This window comes from Theobroma umbraticum, unplaced genomic scaffold (genome assembly GCF_002168275.2).
Source record: "Theobroma umbraticum cultivar Fairchild unplaced genomic scaffold, ASM216827v3 scaffold_86.0, whole genome shotgun sequence".
Classification (NCBI taxonomy): domain Eukaryota; kingdom Viridiplantae; phylum Streptophyta; class Magnoliopsida; order Malvales; family Malvaceae; genus Theobroma; species Theobroma umbraticum.
The window spans coordinates 1,435-18,271 of record NW_018397263.1 but is presented as its reverse complement, the minus strand read 5'-3'; the positions used below and the strand labels follow the sequence as shown (position 1 = coordinate 18,271).

At 36.1% G+C, this 16,837-nt stretch overlaps 3 protein-coding genes across 4 annotated transcripts in view; 1 reads left to right on the top strand and 2 right to left on the bottom strand.

The window, feature by feature from the left end:
* Positions 1-472: 472 nt before the first annotated feature.
* On the bottom strand, positions 473-6,640 carry LOC110420289 (Ankyrin repeat family protein). Of its 2 annotated transcripts, XM_021433551.2 has the most exons (4): positions 6,483-6,640; positions 5,087-6,296; positions 3,555-3,987; positions 473-1,625 (listed from the first exon to the last, which is right to left on the bottom strand). In XM_021433551.2, the coding sequence occupies exons 2-4, from the start codon at positions 5,707-5,709 to the stop codon at positions 819-821; spliced, it is 1,863 nt and encodes a 620-aa protein (XP_021289226.1). In that variant the 5' UTR covers positions 5,710-6,296; positions 6,483-6,640; the 3' UTR covers positions 473-818. The 2 variants fall into 2 exon arrangements, with proteins under 2 accessions (XP_021289226.1, XP_021289225.1); XM_021433550.2 differs by having other exon boundaries at positions 5,087-6,613.
* A 2,239-nt stretch (positions 6,641-8,879) lies between these two features.
* Positions 8,880-14,074, top strand: GDI1 (guanosine nucleotide diphosphate dissociation inhibitor 1). Its single transcript, XM_021433998.2, has 13 exons — positions 8,880-9,197; positions 10,018-10,080; positions 10,178-10,261; positions 10,352-10,459; positions 10,560-10,732; positions 11,025-11,136; positions 11,229-11,309; positions 11,401-11,463; positions 11,593-11,694; positions 12,249-12,373; positions 12,827-13,037; positions 13,140-13,214; positions 13,839-14,074. The coding sequence occupies exons 1-13, from the start codon at positions 9,111-9,113 to the stop codon at positions 13,887-13,889; spliced, it is 1,335 nt and encodes a 444-aa protein (XP_021289673.1). The 5' UTR covers positions 8,880-9,110; the 3' UTR covers positions 13,890-14,074.
* A 641-nt stretch (positions 14,075-14,715) lies between these two features.
* The window catches only part of MLO15 (Seven transmembrane MLO family protein), a 3,502-nt gene continuing 1,380 nt past the window's right edge, over positions 14,716-16,837 (bottom strand). The window contains 7 exon segments of the mRNA XM_021433398.1: positions 14,716-14,799; positions 14,887-14,961; positions 15,049-15,112; positions 15,219-15,288; positions 15,291-15,339; positions 15,341-15,424; positions 15,851-15,891. Coding sequence (XP_021289073.1) covers positions 14,716-14,799; positions 14,887-14,961; positions 15,049-15,112; positions 15,219-15,288; positions 15,291-15,339; positions 15,341-15,424; positions 15,851-15,891 — 467 coding nt within the window.

Below are 16,837 nucleotides of genomic sequence, written 5' to 3'. Positions count from 1 at the left end.
CCATGAGGTTAAGCTCGAACATGTCACCTAATGAGCTGTTAGGATTCAGTTTGAACATGTTCGTAGCTTGCTGTGTATTTTGTTATTTTACCTTGTATTGGGGGAGGAATCCGCCTATTAAAGGTCTAAATATGTCTCGGGATTCATTGCCCGACTGTTTGAGATTTTTGCAATCTGCAGTACATAATATTTATTGCTTGCGAGCCTATTTGATCGAATTGTATTTTAAAATAAAATGAAAATTTGTTTTGGACAAAGCAAAAATATTGATTGAATGAGGACATCTTTCATAGACACCCCAAAATGTCGAACATGAATATGACCGCCATGATATTGTTTTAACGGTGACCAAGCATCATCACTATTGATTACAGGCCGCATTTCCTAAAAGCAGTTGGTTATGGATTATGGTAGGGAATTGCAAAATGGTCATGCATACCATCACCAACCAGCCATTATAGGTTCAGATGTCTAGAAACAAAGGCATCATTATTAGCCAACATATGCACTCAACAAGGATCAGTAGAGAACAGATTATTTAGTAATATACATTCCCATCATATATCAACCCTTCTGTGAAAATAGCTGCTCTCTGTCTTACATCATACATGAACATACACATCCACTAGATTAAGATATGTGCCATAGAAGAAGCTCAGAGAGACATATTATACCAAACCACATGATGGAAGGAAATTTGACAAACCTTGAAGCTTTGTCACCTACCCACAGCTAAATTATATTATTACCTATGACACATGGGATATAGAGGTAAAAGGGATGCGAAAATCCAAAAGATCCAGCAGATAAAAACTTTGCTAACCAACACTAGGTGCACGAACCAAAAATGGAGGAAGGTGATGCTCCAGAATAGCTAAAAGCTCTCTGCCTTGGCTTACCTCTTCTAGTGCCCCACCTCCAAGCATCCGAACAGCTTCAACAAGCTGCCCCCTCAGCCTTTGCGATAACAGACGACCACCCACCTCAATACACTCCCTGTAGAGAGGCAGGTATGTAATTGCCACCCTCAAAGGAGCTGGGAGATCCCTTAAGCAAATTGGAGATTCCCCCCTCTTCAAAATCCTCATTAGGTTCACGTACTGTTCTTGGCCTTGCTTTAGTCCATCCAAGAAAGCTGCCTCTGACCAGTGCTCTTGAAGAAATGCCTTCAGCTCAGGAGCAACAGCCTCATCATCAGACCTTGCAATGCTGTCTGCAACAGCATAAGTAGCAGCAGCATCACCTAAGAAGTCAGAGTGGAGGAGAAATGCCACACCATCCAGAGATCCCCCACTTCGTTCGCCTGCAGCCTTGAGAATCTCGATGCTGAGGGCTTTGAGGACATGTTGAGGAACATGAGGGAGGAGATATGCAGCCACATCAACTTGGCTGCTTGAAGTTGCAGCAGTGAGGGCCAGACACAGTTCCATGTCTCGACAACCCCTTTTAACAAACCACTGGACAACCTGCATACAGCCTCTTTCAGCTGCCCTCATTAAAGGACCCAAGAACGCCATGGCATTACCCTCTTCCACTAGACACTCCATTGTCCCAATCTTGCAGTAATGTGAGGCAAAACCCAAGGCGAGATCCACATCAACATCCAAGCTGTTCCGTTGGGCAATCTAGAGCAGACAAATGCCACAAGACCAAACAAAGATAATTGAGCAAATGTCAGTAGACAGTGCAAGCAACAGTAAAACTCTTTCTCATATAAAATTATAATTATTAAAAAAAAAACCCTTCTCTTATCGCAAGAGAAGTGAAAGCACACCTGACTTCAATGGTTAACAACAAAGAGTATAGATCTTATGTAGGCATGATTCTTGCTTGGGTTTCCTAATTTGGGTTCCCATGGAATCTTTAAGGCATCCTTATGTCCAAACAAATACAAGCCAGTACATTTTCCAACAGAAGCATCCAATTCACTTATATGTTTTTCCAATCTAAAATGGTCAGGGTTGCCTAACCGTATTTAAGAGAGAAATAGCAAACCTACACAGTATATGAATAAAATGGAATGCTTGAACACAACTAGTTCAAAGTCTATATAACTCTGTAAAAGTTCTGCTTATGTAAGGCATTTAAACTACTTCTCTCTATACATACCTTTCTTTACCCTGATATCTCCAAATTGAAATTAGTTTCAATGCAGACACCCCGAATAATTTCTTGAACACAAGCGTGTAGCGTGAAATTTTGTTCAAAAGAAGCTAAAAATCTATATTTTTGAGAATTAATCAGTCATGCAGCATACAATGGAATTCAATTCAAAAGCCAATTCTTAAATTTCCTAACATAATGCTCCCTGTACAGCACATTCACAATAACACTACTCATTTCACCCTAATTTCATAAAACAAAACAGGTTCAATTGAACGGAGCCTTTTGCCCCTCTCCCAAAATAAAAAAGACTCTTTTCAGTTAAACTTTTTCTCTATATATCTTGTCTAATTGAGCACCTGATGTTATTATAGTAACCTTCTAGCCCTAGCCACATATTTAACGCATAGAGTTCCCTATTAAAGGATGCATCACCCTAGGTGATTTTAACGGAGATATCTCGTTATTTCTTGACAGATCTTAATTCAAGGAAATCTCTTGGTCAAGGTAGAATGAAGATTTGGAAATCTAATTATTTCCAGACATATCTTAATTCAAGGAAATCTCTTGGTTAAGCAAACCCCTTAATACCTAATATAGAGTGGCCTTCTGATTTCGACATCAAGCCATACTAAGCCTGGCAACTTCAGGCAAACCCATTCTCCCTTGGAATTATTCAACTTTGCATCTATGTGGAATACCATTGGAGAGACTGAACACTTGGGCAGCTTGAGGTTTGCTACAAACCAAACTTGGTGGCAAGACAACTTTCAATACCTAATGTAGTATGGCCTTGTGATTTCGACATCAAAAGCACAAAGGTAGAATTAACCCTAAACCCTATTAATTAATGTAATCTTATTAAACAATAAAAAATGATCTTGCTAATTGGAAAAGGTTTAAATTTTCACTGCATGTTGTAAAATGATTACTTGGCTTTTCCCATTACTCACACATGCATGCATGCATCACTTGAACTCTACATCCTTGTAATTCTTCGCTAATACTATTACTTGGCTTTTCCCAATACTCACACATGCATGCATGCATCACTTGAACTCTACATCCTTGTAATTCTTTGCTAATACTATAAAGAGGGAAATCTTTGCATGTCTAATATTTCATTCCCTATACTGCTTAAGGCAACACAACAAGAAGATTTTGGCTCATTAGAAAAAAACACATACAGGGAAAGCATGTAGGTGGTGCAAACCCACCTGATTGAGCTAATTACCCTTAACAATATCACATTATTAAACAAGGGAGCACATTATCAAAACATTATGGACAAGACAAGCCAATTTATAGTCCACTTTTTGACATAGCCAAAAAGTTATACACTACTCCCATTAACAATTAATAAAACCTTGGACCTTGGAAAATCCTTGAAGAACATGCACAAAATCAGCCAGATAAAAATTCAAATCCCATCCTAAAAAACGAATACTCACTTGCAATAAAATGCGAACAAGTTCTGTACTACCAAACCGAGAGGCCTCAAGGAAACACTGGTTAACATTGTCTGCACCACCCTCCACCAACATATCCAACAATCCTTGGATCACAGTAGCTGATATCCCAGATGCCCAACCAGCATCAAATGAGCTAGAGAAGAGAGTAAGAGGAAAGCAAGCTGCATCAAATGCCTCCGTAAAATCCTTCCCCGTAAGTTGGTTACCAGCAAGATCTAGGAATGTCTTGAATGCAGTTAACTGGAGTTGAATTTCAACAGCCGAGCAATGATTCACTCTATCATTGTTCCCTTGGCAACGGGAATGGGACCCTATACATTTCAAAGCCCATTCAGTGAACTTTTGTACCTTGGCACCAGCTTCTGCCTTCAAGACCTCATCCCCATGGCACTCTTGGAGGCGCTCATGCAACCTGATCACAAGGAAAACGGAAAATTGGCACATACACCATGAATAACCAAATATATCATGTCTCCTTCTACAATTCTTAGGAAAAGGCAATTGTAAACTCCATTTTGTCACATGCAGTTTATACAGATGAAGTTGTTTCTTTCTCACAGTTACAAAATGAAATACATTTCTTTACCAATCACAGAGCTGATAAAAATATGCAACAATGGTTCTATAAATATCTAGATACAAGTTTGTTTGCACACAAAAGGACACTCAGAAAGAGTGTTAACTGGCATGATGAAAGTATTGAAGCAATAACTTTTTTGTAGTTCATTTCAATTCCTTTTTACTTTTTTTTTTTTGGCAAATGTGAAAACAATGACATAAGACAGATAATGTACAAGAAGTGCGTCTTTCCTTAGACCTACCTTAAGTAAGCCCTCTCTCTCACACACTCCAAATTCAAATGACTAATTCTACACCATTTTTGTTAGCTGAGTTCAAAGATTTCCTTTAGAGAGAAAATATAGTTTGAAGGTTCATTCAACCAGGTAAATAGAAAAAGGAAATAGCTTTTGATGCAATTCTCAAAAACTAAAACATTCTCTAATATGTAGAACATAGTGCAATGAGTTTAATCAAACAAAAGATTTCAGCTCCCGGATCATTAGAGGTAACTAAACAATGCAACTAACATAGTCTCAAAAGCATTTGCAATGCATATGCATGCAACCACTAATATAACTAATGCCTTAGCAATGACTATTCCAATATTTAAAATATATGAAAATTAATTTATTACAAGCACCATGTCAAACATATCCAACAAAGTAAAGACTTAACAAGGAAAAATTTTGCTTCTAATACATAAACATATAAATGACAGCAAGTCAAATTGAAATCCAAAGTTGCAAATTGGTACATGTGGTCCATATTAGTAAAATAGCATAGAACAGCAATTCATGGTTGCCAACAAATAGAAATGAGACTTGTGTTTGCCTAAGAAAGATTTCATAGAAATGCATGACAAACCTCGAGTCAACGACAATGACTTTTCAAGAATTTTTCAAAGAAGCATCTATTATCGATCTACTAGTGAAAAGAATCAGCTCGATTACCTTTGGGCCATCACAGTTACAGTGTCAGCAAGGCTCATCGTGCGACTTTGGCAAGCAGAGACACAAGAAGCAAGAAATGAAGTCCGGAGAGCAGCTCTGGTAAAGTCATAAGCACCATTAGCAATGATCTTCTTGATCAACCCCGTTATCCCATAAAGCTCCTGCTGGGTGCTCAAAAACCAGATAGCATCCAGTGTGACACACAATGCATCATTTAGAGTCTGTGGATCTGCCAACAAGATTAAACTCTCAGCAAGTTCCCAATCATGGGAACTCACAGCCCCCTGAAATAATTGGCCCAACTCAATCCTGTCTTGTCTGCTGAGTTTCTTGTCATGCCCAGATTTCTCCTTCTGGCAGAGCTCAGACTCTTTTGCAGCCACCCTAGATTTGAGTTTCTTCAGACTACAACTACAACTACCAGACGTCGTTGACTCTTTATTTACAAGGGGTGCCTCTCTTGAGAATACCACACTGCTTCCCTCACCTTTTTCCAATGCAAAGCCTTGAACTTCACTGTTTGGTTGTCCCATTTCAGTCTCCTCAGTATCCATTCCAGTGAACCAAGGCTCCTCTAAGTGCATGTTATCACTCCCCACAACAAATTCAATCCCTTTTTCCATTATCTCCACTATACAGTTCCGCCAATCTTGGCAACCAAAAAAAGAGTCACAATTGAAGCGAACCCTTAAGTCTCAATCCTCCAAAACAAAAATACGATACATCCTCAAAAGGCAACAAACTGTCAGAGAAAGTTGAAGAGAAAATGTGTCCTCAAAAACCCAGATGCATGCCCCTTGCAACAAGATAAACTGAAATCCGAAAAGTTTGGTATGCCTAATAATAAAGATCCAATCACTTAACCCGGTGGCAAGAGCAAATTCGAATACCAGCAAAATTCAAAGATTAAACCTTAATTCCCAAAAATAAAATAATAATAAAAGAAATCCATAAGGCATAAAAAGGAGAGAATGCCCAAAGCAATAGTAACTCTTCCCAAAACGATCTAATTGATTTGATAGCAAAAGAAAGAAGCCGAAAACCATTAAACGAAGAAAAGACGATAGGGAAGAGCAAATCTAGCGCAGATGCCCATTAAATGCATGAAATGGGTATACGACTCGGTTCCATCCGTAGAAAACCCTAAAAGACCTTGTTCGTCTGGAAACTATCCCACCCAAATATGGAGGATCCAGGGCAAGGGCCAACCCTAAAACAAAAAAGAAAATCCAGTTCGATCAATAGACTCTGATAATTGTGATGAGAAGAAGAGGAAGAATGATGATGAAAAGGAGTCAGATAGAAGCATTTAACCAGACAAAAGGGGTGAGTTTGGGAAGTAAAAAAAAAGTAGAAATAAATGCAATAAAAATGGTGAGAAGTGATGGTAGGAAACCTGAATAATGGAATGAAGATTGAATGAGAGATGGGGAGAGAGAGAAGGAGAGACAGACAAAACCCCTCTGCCGCTGTTGTATGGTTTTCAGAGAGAGTTCCTTCTTAGATACCAAAAAGAAATTGCTGCCTCTTGTTTTCTTCCATTTTCCTTTTTTATATTTTCCCTTTTTTTTTAGCTATCCTTTTGCCTTTTAATCTTACTACTAATTAGCTAATTACTTTACTTTTAAAAAAGCAACATCTTTATTTATTTATATTATAATTCTTTTAAACATTTCTAGATAAAATAAAAGTATGTAATTATAGTCGAAAAAAGATTGTTTTTTAAAATTATGAATTTTTTATGTATGTATATCCTTTGATAATTCTTTTTTACTGTAATATTTTACTACTTTTAAGTTTTTTTTTTTTTAAAAGGAAGAGTGGTGCATGAAAGCGAGCGTCAGCGGTCCAGACGAGCACAAGAAATAAAAAGGAGAAGGGAGAATGAGGAGGTTGTGATTTTGAGTGGGACCCAACCAATGCGAACACATCCTCTACAATCATTGCACATATAATAACATATTCCCCTTAATTTCCTCTTCCTTACCATTTTGTCAGGAAAAATTTTTTCAGGAATCGGATGATAATTCGCATTTGAGATTACCGAATTACAGTAATTACGTACGTATATTTAAAGCTTATTATTATAGTAATAATCAATTGCCAAAAATGTTTATATTATCTGAATTTATGCATTGGCTGACACATCATTCTAAAGTAGTTTATTAGATATGCCAAGACATACCCTAGTGTATAAAAGTTGGTTGATGATTTTAATCCATGAAAGTTTTTATGAATTTTTGGCAATTATGATGATTTTAATATCCCAGTCCATCAGCTTGGATTGGAGAATGGCAAGCTCCTACTTTTTATTAGTGGCACTTGGTTATTACATTTATTTTGACAATATTATTATTTTCTAAGTATGAGAAGAGATTGGACACTTATATTCTTGAATAAATATCTTTTAATGTTGGCTATTTTTCTATCATCTTCTCAATATTCTAAAAAGAGTTACACTATCATATGAAATGGTGAAAATAATTCAGAATAAATGATAAGATTATATTATTGGATGAAATAGTGTGAATATTTTTAGAACAATGACATAATTCATAAATTAATTCCATTCTTAAGAATTTTTAAAATGCTTAAATATTGAGATACTTGAAAGGTTTTTCTTTTGAACTTTTTATGAATTACATGTGTGCTTCCCCTTCTCTTTTTATGAACTAAAATGGTGATGCGCTATCACAAAATCCCCCAATAACCTTAACATTTACCTAAAACAACTTTAATGTCTATGAGCTGACATCCTCTCATTGATTGCATTCATTACAACTTCTAGCTTATATACGTATATTGGGTTCGGCAATTTATTTGGGGACTTTTAACAAGCTCTCTCCATTAAGTACTCTCCACAATCCTATCTCTCCCTCTCTACCATCTTCTACCCGTAACGCACTCCTTTTTTTTTTTTAATTCTCTATTTTCCGTAGTTTATCTATCTTAACACTCAATATTTAAAGTCTACCATGGTCTTCCTTTTTGCGTCTCTCGATACAACTCATTTTACTTATATTTGTAACATTATCTCTTCTTCATTTTTCAATTCCTATTATTTGGGTTGAAGTTGAAGTTGCAAGAAGAACCAAGAACAAGAATGCAAGATGATGAGATTGATCCTTTTATCATTGTCTTCAGTTCCACTGGATAGAGCGGAAGTACTCGAGGATGAAAATGTGAACTTGCCTTATCTTTCGAAACCACTAATGGTAGATGAGAAAACTTCCAAGGGATTGACACTTCCATTCATGGAGGGTACAGGCAAGAGAGGTTGATTGTCAATGAATAATTCTTAAAAAAAGAAAAGAAAAACTTAACAGAAATTTGGAGAGCATGTGAAAGCGATTCTTCACATTCATTATGATGATCTTTCTGTCTCAATCAATCAACCAACCAAACTAAAGATATAGATTATAAATTATAGATAGATAAACAAACATTCATACTTAATTTCTATTTTCATATACAATTATATATATGCATTCCAAGCTTTTGTAGGGGCATAAATTTACTTATATGAATGAATGGCCAGTTAATTTGGAAGGACTATTTTTTGTGGTGCGTGCGAGACAGGGATCTAAAAGCAAGGCACTCCATTTGACTTGTGATGAATTGAAGTCGCTAGCGAGAATAGCAATTAAGAAAAAAAAAAAAGAGAAAAAAGACGAACGGGCCAAGCAGCCCAATGAAAATGGGCAAGAACCCAGAAGCGTCCATGTGAAAAGGATTCGACGGAGAGGGGAATGGGATCCGTACATTAGTCTTAACATTACATAAATAACAATAAGAAATTAAGAATGCCCATTTCTCATCCCCAATCGACCATCCATTGTTCCATTCCATAGGGTTTCTCCTTAAAGAAGAAAAGCATATTCCTTCTCTTCCCTCATCAAACTTACAAGCAACTGCTCTGCTACTACTTTAATAGAGGTTTAATAGTCTAAATTGACTTATCAAACCCGATAAACACAAACTCCTCGCTGTCTTTGCTGATCATTTGGAACCGCAGCCAAAGGCCATGGACGAAGAGTATGATGTCATAGTGCTGGGAACTGGTCTCAAGGAATGCATCCTCAGCGGTCTTCTTTCTGTTGACGGACTCAAGGTCTTCTTTTTCTGCTTCTTTACTTTGCAACTAAATATTTTCAATCGTCTGTTATTGATTTTATTTCTTTTCTTAAAAAACGAAAATTTTGATTTCTGATTCTAGATCTTGATGGGTCTTCTCCTGGATCCAAATGGGTGCATGTTAGATTTGTTTAGAATCTGATGGATCTGCGGTGGCTTTGATTAAGGCAAAGACCAGGGCTATCTTTATATTTGTCTCATCCTTTTCCTACAGAGTTACTTCTCACTTTATCGTGTTTCAGTAACTCTTCAAAATTCTCCTGATATTGCCAGCAAATAGGATCTTTGTCGCCTAAAATTTTCAATCCTCTTGTAAAAAGTAGCTGCAATGATGTAATTATACTGAAGTAAAGAGATATGATTTTAATCACGGGATGTCAACTATTAACATGTCCCAGCCTAATGTGAAGAATTGGTTGTTGAGATCCCCGGTTGCATAATGGATAAATGGGAACTCATATTTCAAAAGATGATCATGACAGTTGCTTCAGTAATCAATTGCTTGATTTTCATAATGGGAGTAAAATCTCATGATCATCTTACCCTCCCCAATTGCGTGCATGACTAACCATACCCAGCTTTTAAACCTTAGAATTCTGAAAATGGTTGTGCTAAGTTATGATAAGCTTGGTTTTGCTCTTTTTGTGAGAGGAAATAGAACTTGTTTCTTGCATGAAGTTGATTGCAAGATAGAAAAAGTCGATTGTTTCGAACTTTCACACAACATACTAAGAAAATTTACTATATTATTGCATTGTTTTATTGTTTTCATTTGGTTTTATTCGTCTTGCATATAGGTTCTGCACATGGATAGGAATGACTACTATGGAGGAGAGTCTACATCACTCAACCTCATTCAGGTTCCATTTTCTACAAAGCCCAAACTTTTAGCCAATCTGATGATTTGTTTTCCGTTAAGTACTTATTAATTTACTTCTTTAAATTATTTTTTGGTAGCTTTGGAAGAAGTTCAGGGGAAATGATAAGCCTCCAGCTCATTTGGGCTCTAGTAGAGATTATAATGTGGACATGATCCCTAAGGTGATTTTACCATTTTATGTTCTTGCACTTTTTGCAGCTTTTATTCTCTTGTATCCAATATAATAACATTTCTCTTATTTGTTGGACTAGTTTATGATGGCAAATGGCACTCTTGTGCGTGTCCTCATTCATACAGATGTTACAAAGTATCTGTACTTCAAAGCTGTTGATGGCAGCTATGTTTTTAGTAAAGGAAAGGTAGAATATTGTCTTTGCACATTTCAAGTTCCCTCTGCTTGGGATTCAATTTTTTTTTTGTGCTTTACCCTATATTTTTGGTTTCTACCCTTTGTAATAGGTTCATAAGGTGCCCGCAACTGACATGGAGGCACTCAAATCTCCACTTATGGGAATATTTGAAAAGCGCCGTGCGCGGAAGTTCTTTATATATGTTCAAGATTATGATGAAAAGGATCCTAAAACTCATGAGGGAATGGACTTGACAAGGGTGACAACTAGGGAGCTAATTGGGTAAGGCCTTCCTGTTTCCCTTTATCGTGCTTCTTTCTTCAGAGCACGTGTTTGGGTATGGTACACACAAATACTAAAATGTTTCCAGGAACTTTTGTCCTTTTGATTGTGCATACTTTTGGTTTGGAGTAAAGATAGTCCATTTGTTATTTTTTCTTCCTCTCCCCTTCTTCTTCTGGACCTGCATCTCTTCAATGAAATACTACTGCCCCTATCTGATAGGCAATAGACTTTTAGATATTAGAGCATCCTAGGCCATTTTGCATATTATAAAGTTCACTTTTTATGGCAGGAAATATGGTCTTGATGATAACACTGTGGACTTCATTGGTCATGCGTTGGCGCTTCACAGAGATGATCGTTACCTGGATGAACCTGCATTGGATACTGTGAAGAGGATGAAGGTCACTGATGCTTTTGGTTTGTGATGTATGTGTTTGAAAGTTCAGCATTATTATCGATGGCCTAAATTCTTTCTCTCTTTGTTATTTGATAGCTCTATGCGGAGTCTATTGCACGTTTTCAAGGTGGATCTCCATACATTTATCCACTTTATGGATTGGGCGAGCTGCCCCAGGTTCTCTTTTCTCTCTCTCACAAGTTTGTTTCTATTGCTGATGTAGTAAAGTTTGGTAAACTTGTTATGTTTCTCCTTTGGAATAACTCAGGCTTTTGCACGGCTTAGTGCTGTATATGGTGGAACATATATGTTGAATAAACCTGAGTGTAAGGTATGTAGTGGTGTTTGCTTGATTTCTAATCTCTCTTCCTTTACGTTGTTGCTGGTCCAAGTTTTGATGATATTTCTGTGACTGGAATGAGATACTTTACCTTATATTTGCATCATGCTGTATATCCAGGTGGAGTTTGATGATGAAGGCAAAGTTAGCGGTGTCACATCTGAAGGTGAAACTGCCAAGTGTAAGAAAGTTGTTTGTGATCCTTCCTACTTACCGAACAAGGTAACATTGTACTATTTTTTTCCTTTACTTAGCATTTCCATCAATGGGAAGCACTATATATTTTTCAAAAAGAAAATGGGAAGCACTATATATTTTTCAAAAAGAAAATGGGAAGCACTATAACTCGTGATCTTATGGAATTCTTAACCTTCAGTCATTTTAAAGTATGTGGAAGAAAGAACCTTTTTTCTTTCCCTACAGGTTCACTTGCCTGCATTAGAACATTTCATTTTCCTGCTGAATCTCTTCTTTGTTGTGGCTGATCCTTGGTATCCTTTTTTGATAAGAGGGATGAGATTTCCATGCATTTAAAACTTGGGCCAAACAAATGAAATTGGCTTGGCAATCACTGTTTTAGAAGAATAATTTTAACAAGAAAAATTTCTGGCTTTCTCAATATTCTTATTTTGAAACAAATGGAACCTAAGAGATGCTATAAATTTAGGGGAAAGATTGTGGAATCTAATTCCACAGTGGCTCATTTTCAACTAGTGAATCTGAAGATTGAATCTGATTATTTCGTGATTCTCATTTACTTGTGTCTACTCAAACAGATTAGGAAGATTGGTAGGGTTGCAAGGGCAATTGCTATTATGAGTCACCCAATCCCTAACACCAATGATTCTCATTCAGTTCAGATTATCCTACCACAAAAGCAGTTGGGTCGCAGATCAGACATGTATGTTCTCACTGTACTTTTTTATTTTTTTTATTATTGTTTTTTACTTCAAAGGAAGTTTTGATGAAGTAAAATATGGGTGACTCTCAGTGATGGGAATGTCCATGAATTTTGCTATTGATTGAAAAGAACCATACCTGTGCTCTTTACTGTCTTGGTATCCTTGATTTTGGGACAGAGTCGCTTCTGCAGGTTTTTGGAACTGCTAAAGAGAACATTGTGAAATTGCATGCTTTATTTTAATTCTGCCATAGGCCCCTTCCGACCGATTGACCTGCACCCTCCTAAACTAAACCTTTAACAGATGGAAGGCTTATATTTGTGTACTTAAACTGAGGCAACTTAAAGGACAAACCAGGAGAAATTAAACAGAAAACTCCTCAGTGTTTTGCTACTCTTTCTTGCTTTTTCTGTTTTTGATCTTAATTTTAGGATTATTTTGTGTCTGAGCAGGTATGTCTTCTGTTGTTCATATTCTCACAATGTTGCTCCAAAGGGCAAATTCATTGCATTTGTTTCAACAGAGGCTGAGACAGATCACCCTGGGACTGAACTAAAGCCTGGAATTGACCTTCTAGGTCCTGTTGATGAGATATTCTTTGATATCTATGACAGATATGAACCAGTGAATGAGCCTTCTTTGGACAATTGTTTTATATCAACGGTAATAATATTTAGTTTCTGTAGTTGCAGTGATCTATCTGCTGCCTTTTTGCTCAGAATAATTGTGACTCCATGGTCATTGTCATCTTGTTATGTTTGACAGAGTTATGACGCTACAACACACTTTGAATCAACTGTCATGGATGTACTTAACATGTATACCATGATAACTGGAAAGGTAAGCTTTGAGATTTTTGTAGATATCTTTGGTTCCTCTCTGTGATCAGTTCATCTACATTCCCATCTAAATTTTCAATTATCAAAATTGATAATAGTTTCTAGACTTTTGAGACTTTTTTTTAAAATAAAATTTCTGGACTTCTTCGTAATAAATTTTCAATTAAGATTGGTTGCTAGATGGTTTAATCATTTATAGTCTTGCTGTAGCTAGGCATCTTGGATGTTTTGTAAATATTTTTCAAGTCAAAAGGAGAAGAAATAAGTAGAAAAGAAATTAAGTAAAACATGATATTTAGCTGAGTTCTGAAACCTGTGAGTTCCTTAGGAAGTTGCTCCAGCCACTTGGGAAACAAGAAAAATACATAAATCATCCCTGAACTGGGGCTCATTTAACTGAAATCTAACTTGGCATTAGTGTTAGTAATCAAATGTTTGACCGCCAAATTGCTCAAATTGAAAGAAGGAAGAGATTTTAGCAAAATGAGTCAAAGTTGAGCGTTGAGTTGTGTAATATATTTTCAGAAAATTGTTTTTTACTAGAAAGTATTAAAGAGCTCGCTTATCTGGCAATTTTTTATTTATGTACACTAATGCTAAGAAAAAATGGACTCATTTTGAGCAGGTTCTTGACCTCAGTGTGGATTTGAGCGCTGCCAGTGCTGCAGAAGAATAATAACCCTAAACCCCATTTTATTTGCTAATGCTTGTGGTTGTTTAAGTTTCTTAGAATGCTCAATGTTGATGGTGGGATTTATCTATCAGAAGTGGGGATGAACGTTTTACTTATATTAGTTTTCTATTCATGTTACTCATTACGCTATATTTAATAATATGATGATATATAAATGTTTTGTTGGAGCTCAGTGTGTGAATATAGATCCGTATGCATGTGTCTTCTTTTTTTCAAAAACTTGTTGAAATCAAAAGCAAAATGCCATGATTCCAAGCAAGATATGACAAGAAAACTTATGTGAGCAAATCCTTGAGAGAGGGAGACAGAGAGAGAGAGAGGAGAAGAAGAAGAAGAAGAATTGTGTGTACAAGTCCTTGGAGAGGGGAAAGGGGAAAGCAAGAGAGAAGAATAGAATAGAATAGTATGGCAATTTTGCATTGTATTTGGCTATGGTTAACACGGTGAGAGTGGTCTCGATTATCAATCAGGATTCCTGTACTGATTTGCCATTTTAAAACTATTCATGGGAGAGACGCATGCGCCAAGATGAAAAAAAAGGCTCTTGTTAAAGAGTTGAACATCGATTTGATGCTTAATTTTGGCATTAGCACTTAGATGAGGGGAAAAAGTTAAAAAAAAAAGAAAGGACCAAAAGGAAAACCAAGCAGGCCGGTAAAAGCAAAGATGATGTACTGGAAGCTAAATTTCACGCCGTAATTGATTCTGACACAATTTCTACCACCTTGTCTTCTTCCTTTGCCTTGGCCAACTCAAGCTTTAAAGAATCTTGTTTACGACCCTTGGCAGTCTTTCTACAACCCTTGGCCTAACTCTTTGCCCGTCGAGCCCAAACGGCAATGCCCTCTTGAACATGTTCTTCAATTATTGCCTTTTTGAAGCTACTCCCCATCTATCATTACAATACACATATTTATGCATGGTATCTGTTTTCCTTAGTTTCAAATTAACGGCCTTACAATCACACAACTGCACAAACCTCTGTGACGATTGCATAGAGTGGCAGAGTACTGTAACTGCTGAGAAACTGAAAGATACCCTATTTAAGAATGAACTTTTGAGAAATAATAAAAAATTAACACCTTGTTTATAAATGTTTTTTGAAAGATAATAGGAATTGATCTTGAGTTTACCCTATGACGAGTCTAGGAATAACGTAACCTACTTCTCCCATGATGCTAGAGTCAAAATGATATTGCACCTGTGAATCATTAATATAGGAACAGTCTTAATTAAATATATACGATGGACTATTTAGCATAAAATGAGTTAGATTTGGTAATATATATATATTTATTCATAATTATCAATATCCAAAAGAAACATGCCAATTCAAAAGAATTTTGGAGTAGGATGATATGAATAAGAAGTAGACCGATTTGGGCCTGCGGAACCAGAAGTGATCATCAGAAGGTTGGACTACCCTAAACCCCTTCAATTGCTACATGCTTTTCAGCGACCTCGTGAGCCAACTGTGTGATCACATGCTGCAACTTAGTGCCAACAGCAAGTAAAAGCTTCATTTAAGAAAGAAAAGAATTGCAAAACGTTTGAGCTAGCGTACTATATATATAATTCACCTGCAGAAAGAACTTGGCATCTTTAAGTTGCATTAAATTAGTAGCTATTACATTCTCACAGTTATTTCTCCATTTAATGTCTGAGAGCTTTAAGTTATATTATCATAATATTGTCATCATATATCAAATGTTCACCTTAGCAGCAACATAAGCATTAACAGATCAGCAGATATGTACGTGAACTGTAGGTCAGAGCAAATGCAGCGCAAACAGAAAAGAGAAACTCCTAAATAAAAAAAAGGATGCAAGACATAAACTATGAAGTATATGTATAGAAATGTGTAAATACTTAACAACAGCATTTCCATAAGAGAAAAACATGACTGTCAACAGCAGCAATCTGGGGTTGCAAATTAAGCTTACAATGAAGGGAATGAATGCTATCCAAAAATATGCGTGCCAACCTACTCAGAAAAATCAAAATCACATCAGTAATGGCCAGTTCAACTTAATGTTGGAAAACTTGTATGAACTCCAGTTCCTGGGAAGTTTACGGATCACGTAACTCATCCAAATTCCCAAATCTTTTATGGAAATGAGGCTATATATAAATATATATATATAAATTTCATCTTTTTCTTTGTCATATTTTTTGAAGTAATTTTTTATTTTTTGTTTATTTTTGTTAGAATAAAAATGTTGTCTGCACCAATCATTATTAATTTCAAAATTTTTTTCTAATACAAATATTTTTGAATCTTGTTCCTAATTTGTTGTCAAGTTTGTGTTGTTTGTCATGAAGGAATATGTTGGAGACATGTTTGGAGAATTTGAAGGAGTATTTTCTTACCTATTGTAAATAGGTTGAGGTATTTTTGAAGAGTTATTTATACTTTGTAAATTTGTTCTTACATAAGGTATTGAGAATACAGAGACTCTAGCTATCCTAAAGTCTGTACCTATAGTGGAAGGGCCTTCTGTTGGAATATTGATATTTCCTAGCAAGGCTAGATTTTGTTCTGTAAATGAATGTCTTGAAGGTATTCTTGATGTTTTATTAAAGACAAGTTCTATTGAACCATCTCTGTATTCTGCTATATGGTTTATTTCAGTGTTTTGTACAGAAACAAGGTTGGTTGCTCCTTCTATTTTTTATCTATTTGGAAGGTATATTTCATGCCATTGAATAGTTCTAGGTATGACAGTATGGGATTTAGTCATATCTATCTGTATTAATAAGGTTTCTCCTTTTGGGCTATGGACTAAAGCTTTTATGTTTATTACCGAATACATTACCTTATAATATAACCTATATACTACAGTGAGTGGCTTAGATCCAGGCATCATTTTATAATTATAGGTTTGGATTTGTAAGGTTCAGGGTTCAGGGTTCCAAGGGTTCCGGGTTCC

What these genes read in the sequence shown, in the direction of transcription:
- GDI1 (XM_021433998.2), top strand. Translation starts at nt 9,111, where the DNA reads ATGGACGAAGAGTATGATGTCATAGTGCTGGGAACTGGTCTCAAGGAA. An exon ending in ATGTTTTTAGTAAAGGAAAG is followed by an intron (nt 10,460 to 10,559) that starts GTAGAATATTGT and finishes CCTTTGTAATAG; the next exon opens with GTTCATAAGGTGCCCGCAAC. An exon ending in CTTCCTACTTACCGAACAAG is followed by an intron (nt 11,695 to 12,248) that starts GTAACATTGTAC and finishes CTACTCAAACAG; the next exon opens with ATTAGGAAGATTGGTAGGGT.
- LOC110420289 (XM_021433551.2), bottom strand. Translation starts at nt 5,709, where the DNA reads ATGGAAAAAGGGATTGAATTTGTTGTGGGGAGTGATAACATGCACTTA. An exon ending in GTAACTGTGATGGCCCAAAG is followed by an intron (nt 3,988 to 5,086) that starts GTAATCGAGCTG and finishes CCTTGTGATCAG; the next exon opens with GTTGCATGAGCGCCTCCAAG. An exon ending in TTGTTCGCATTTTATTGCAA is followed by an intron (nt 1,626 to 3,554) that starts GTGAGTATTCGT and finishes TGTCTGCTCTAG; the next exon opens with ATTGCCCAACGGAACAGCTT.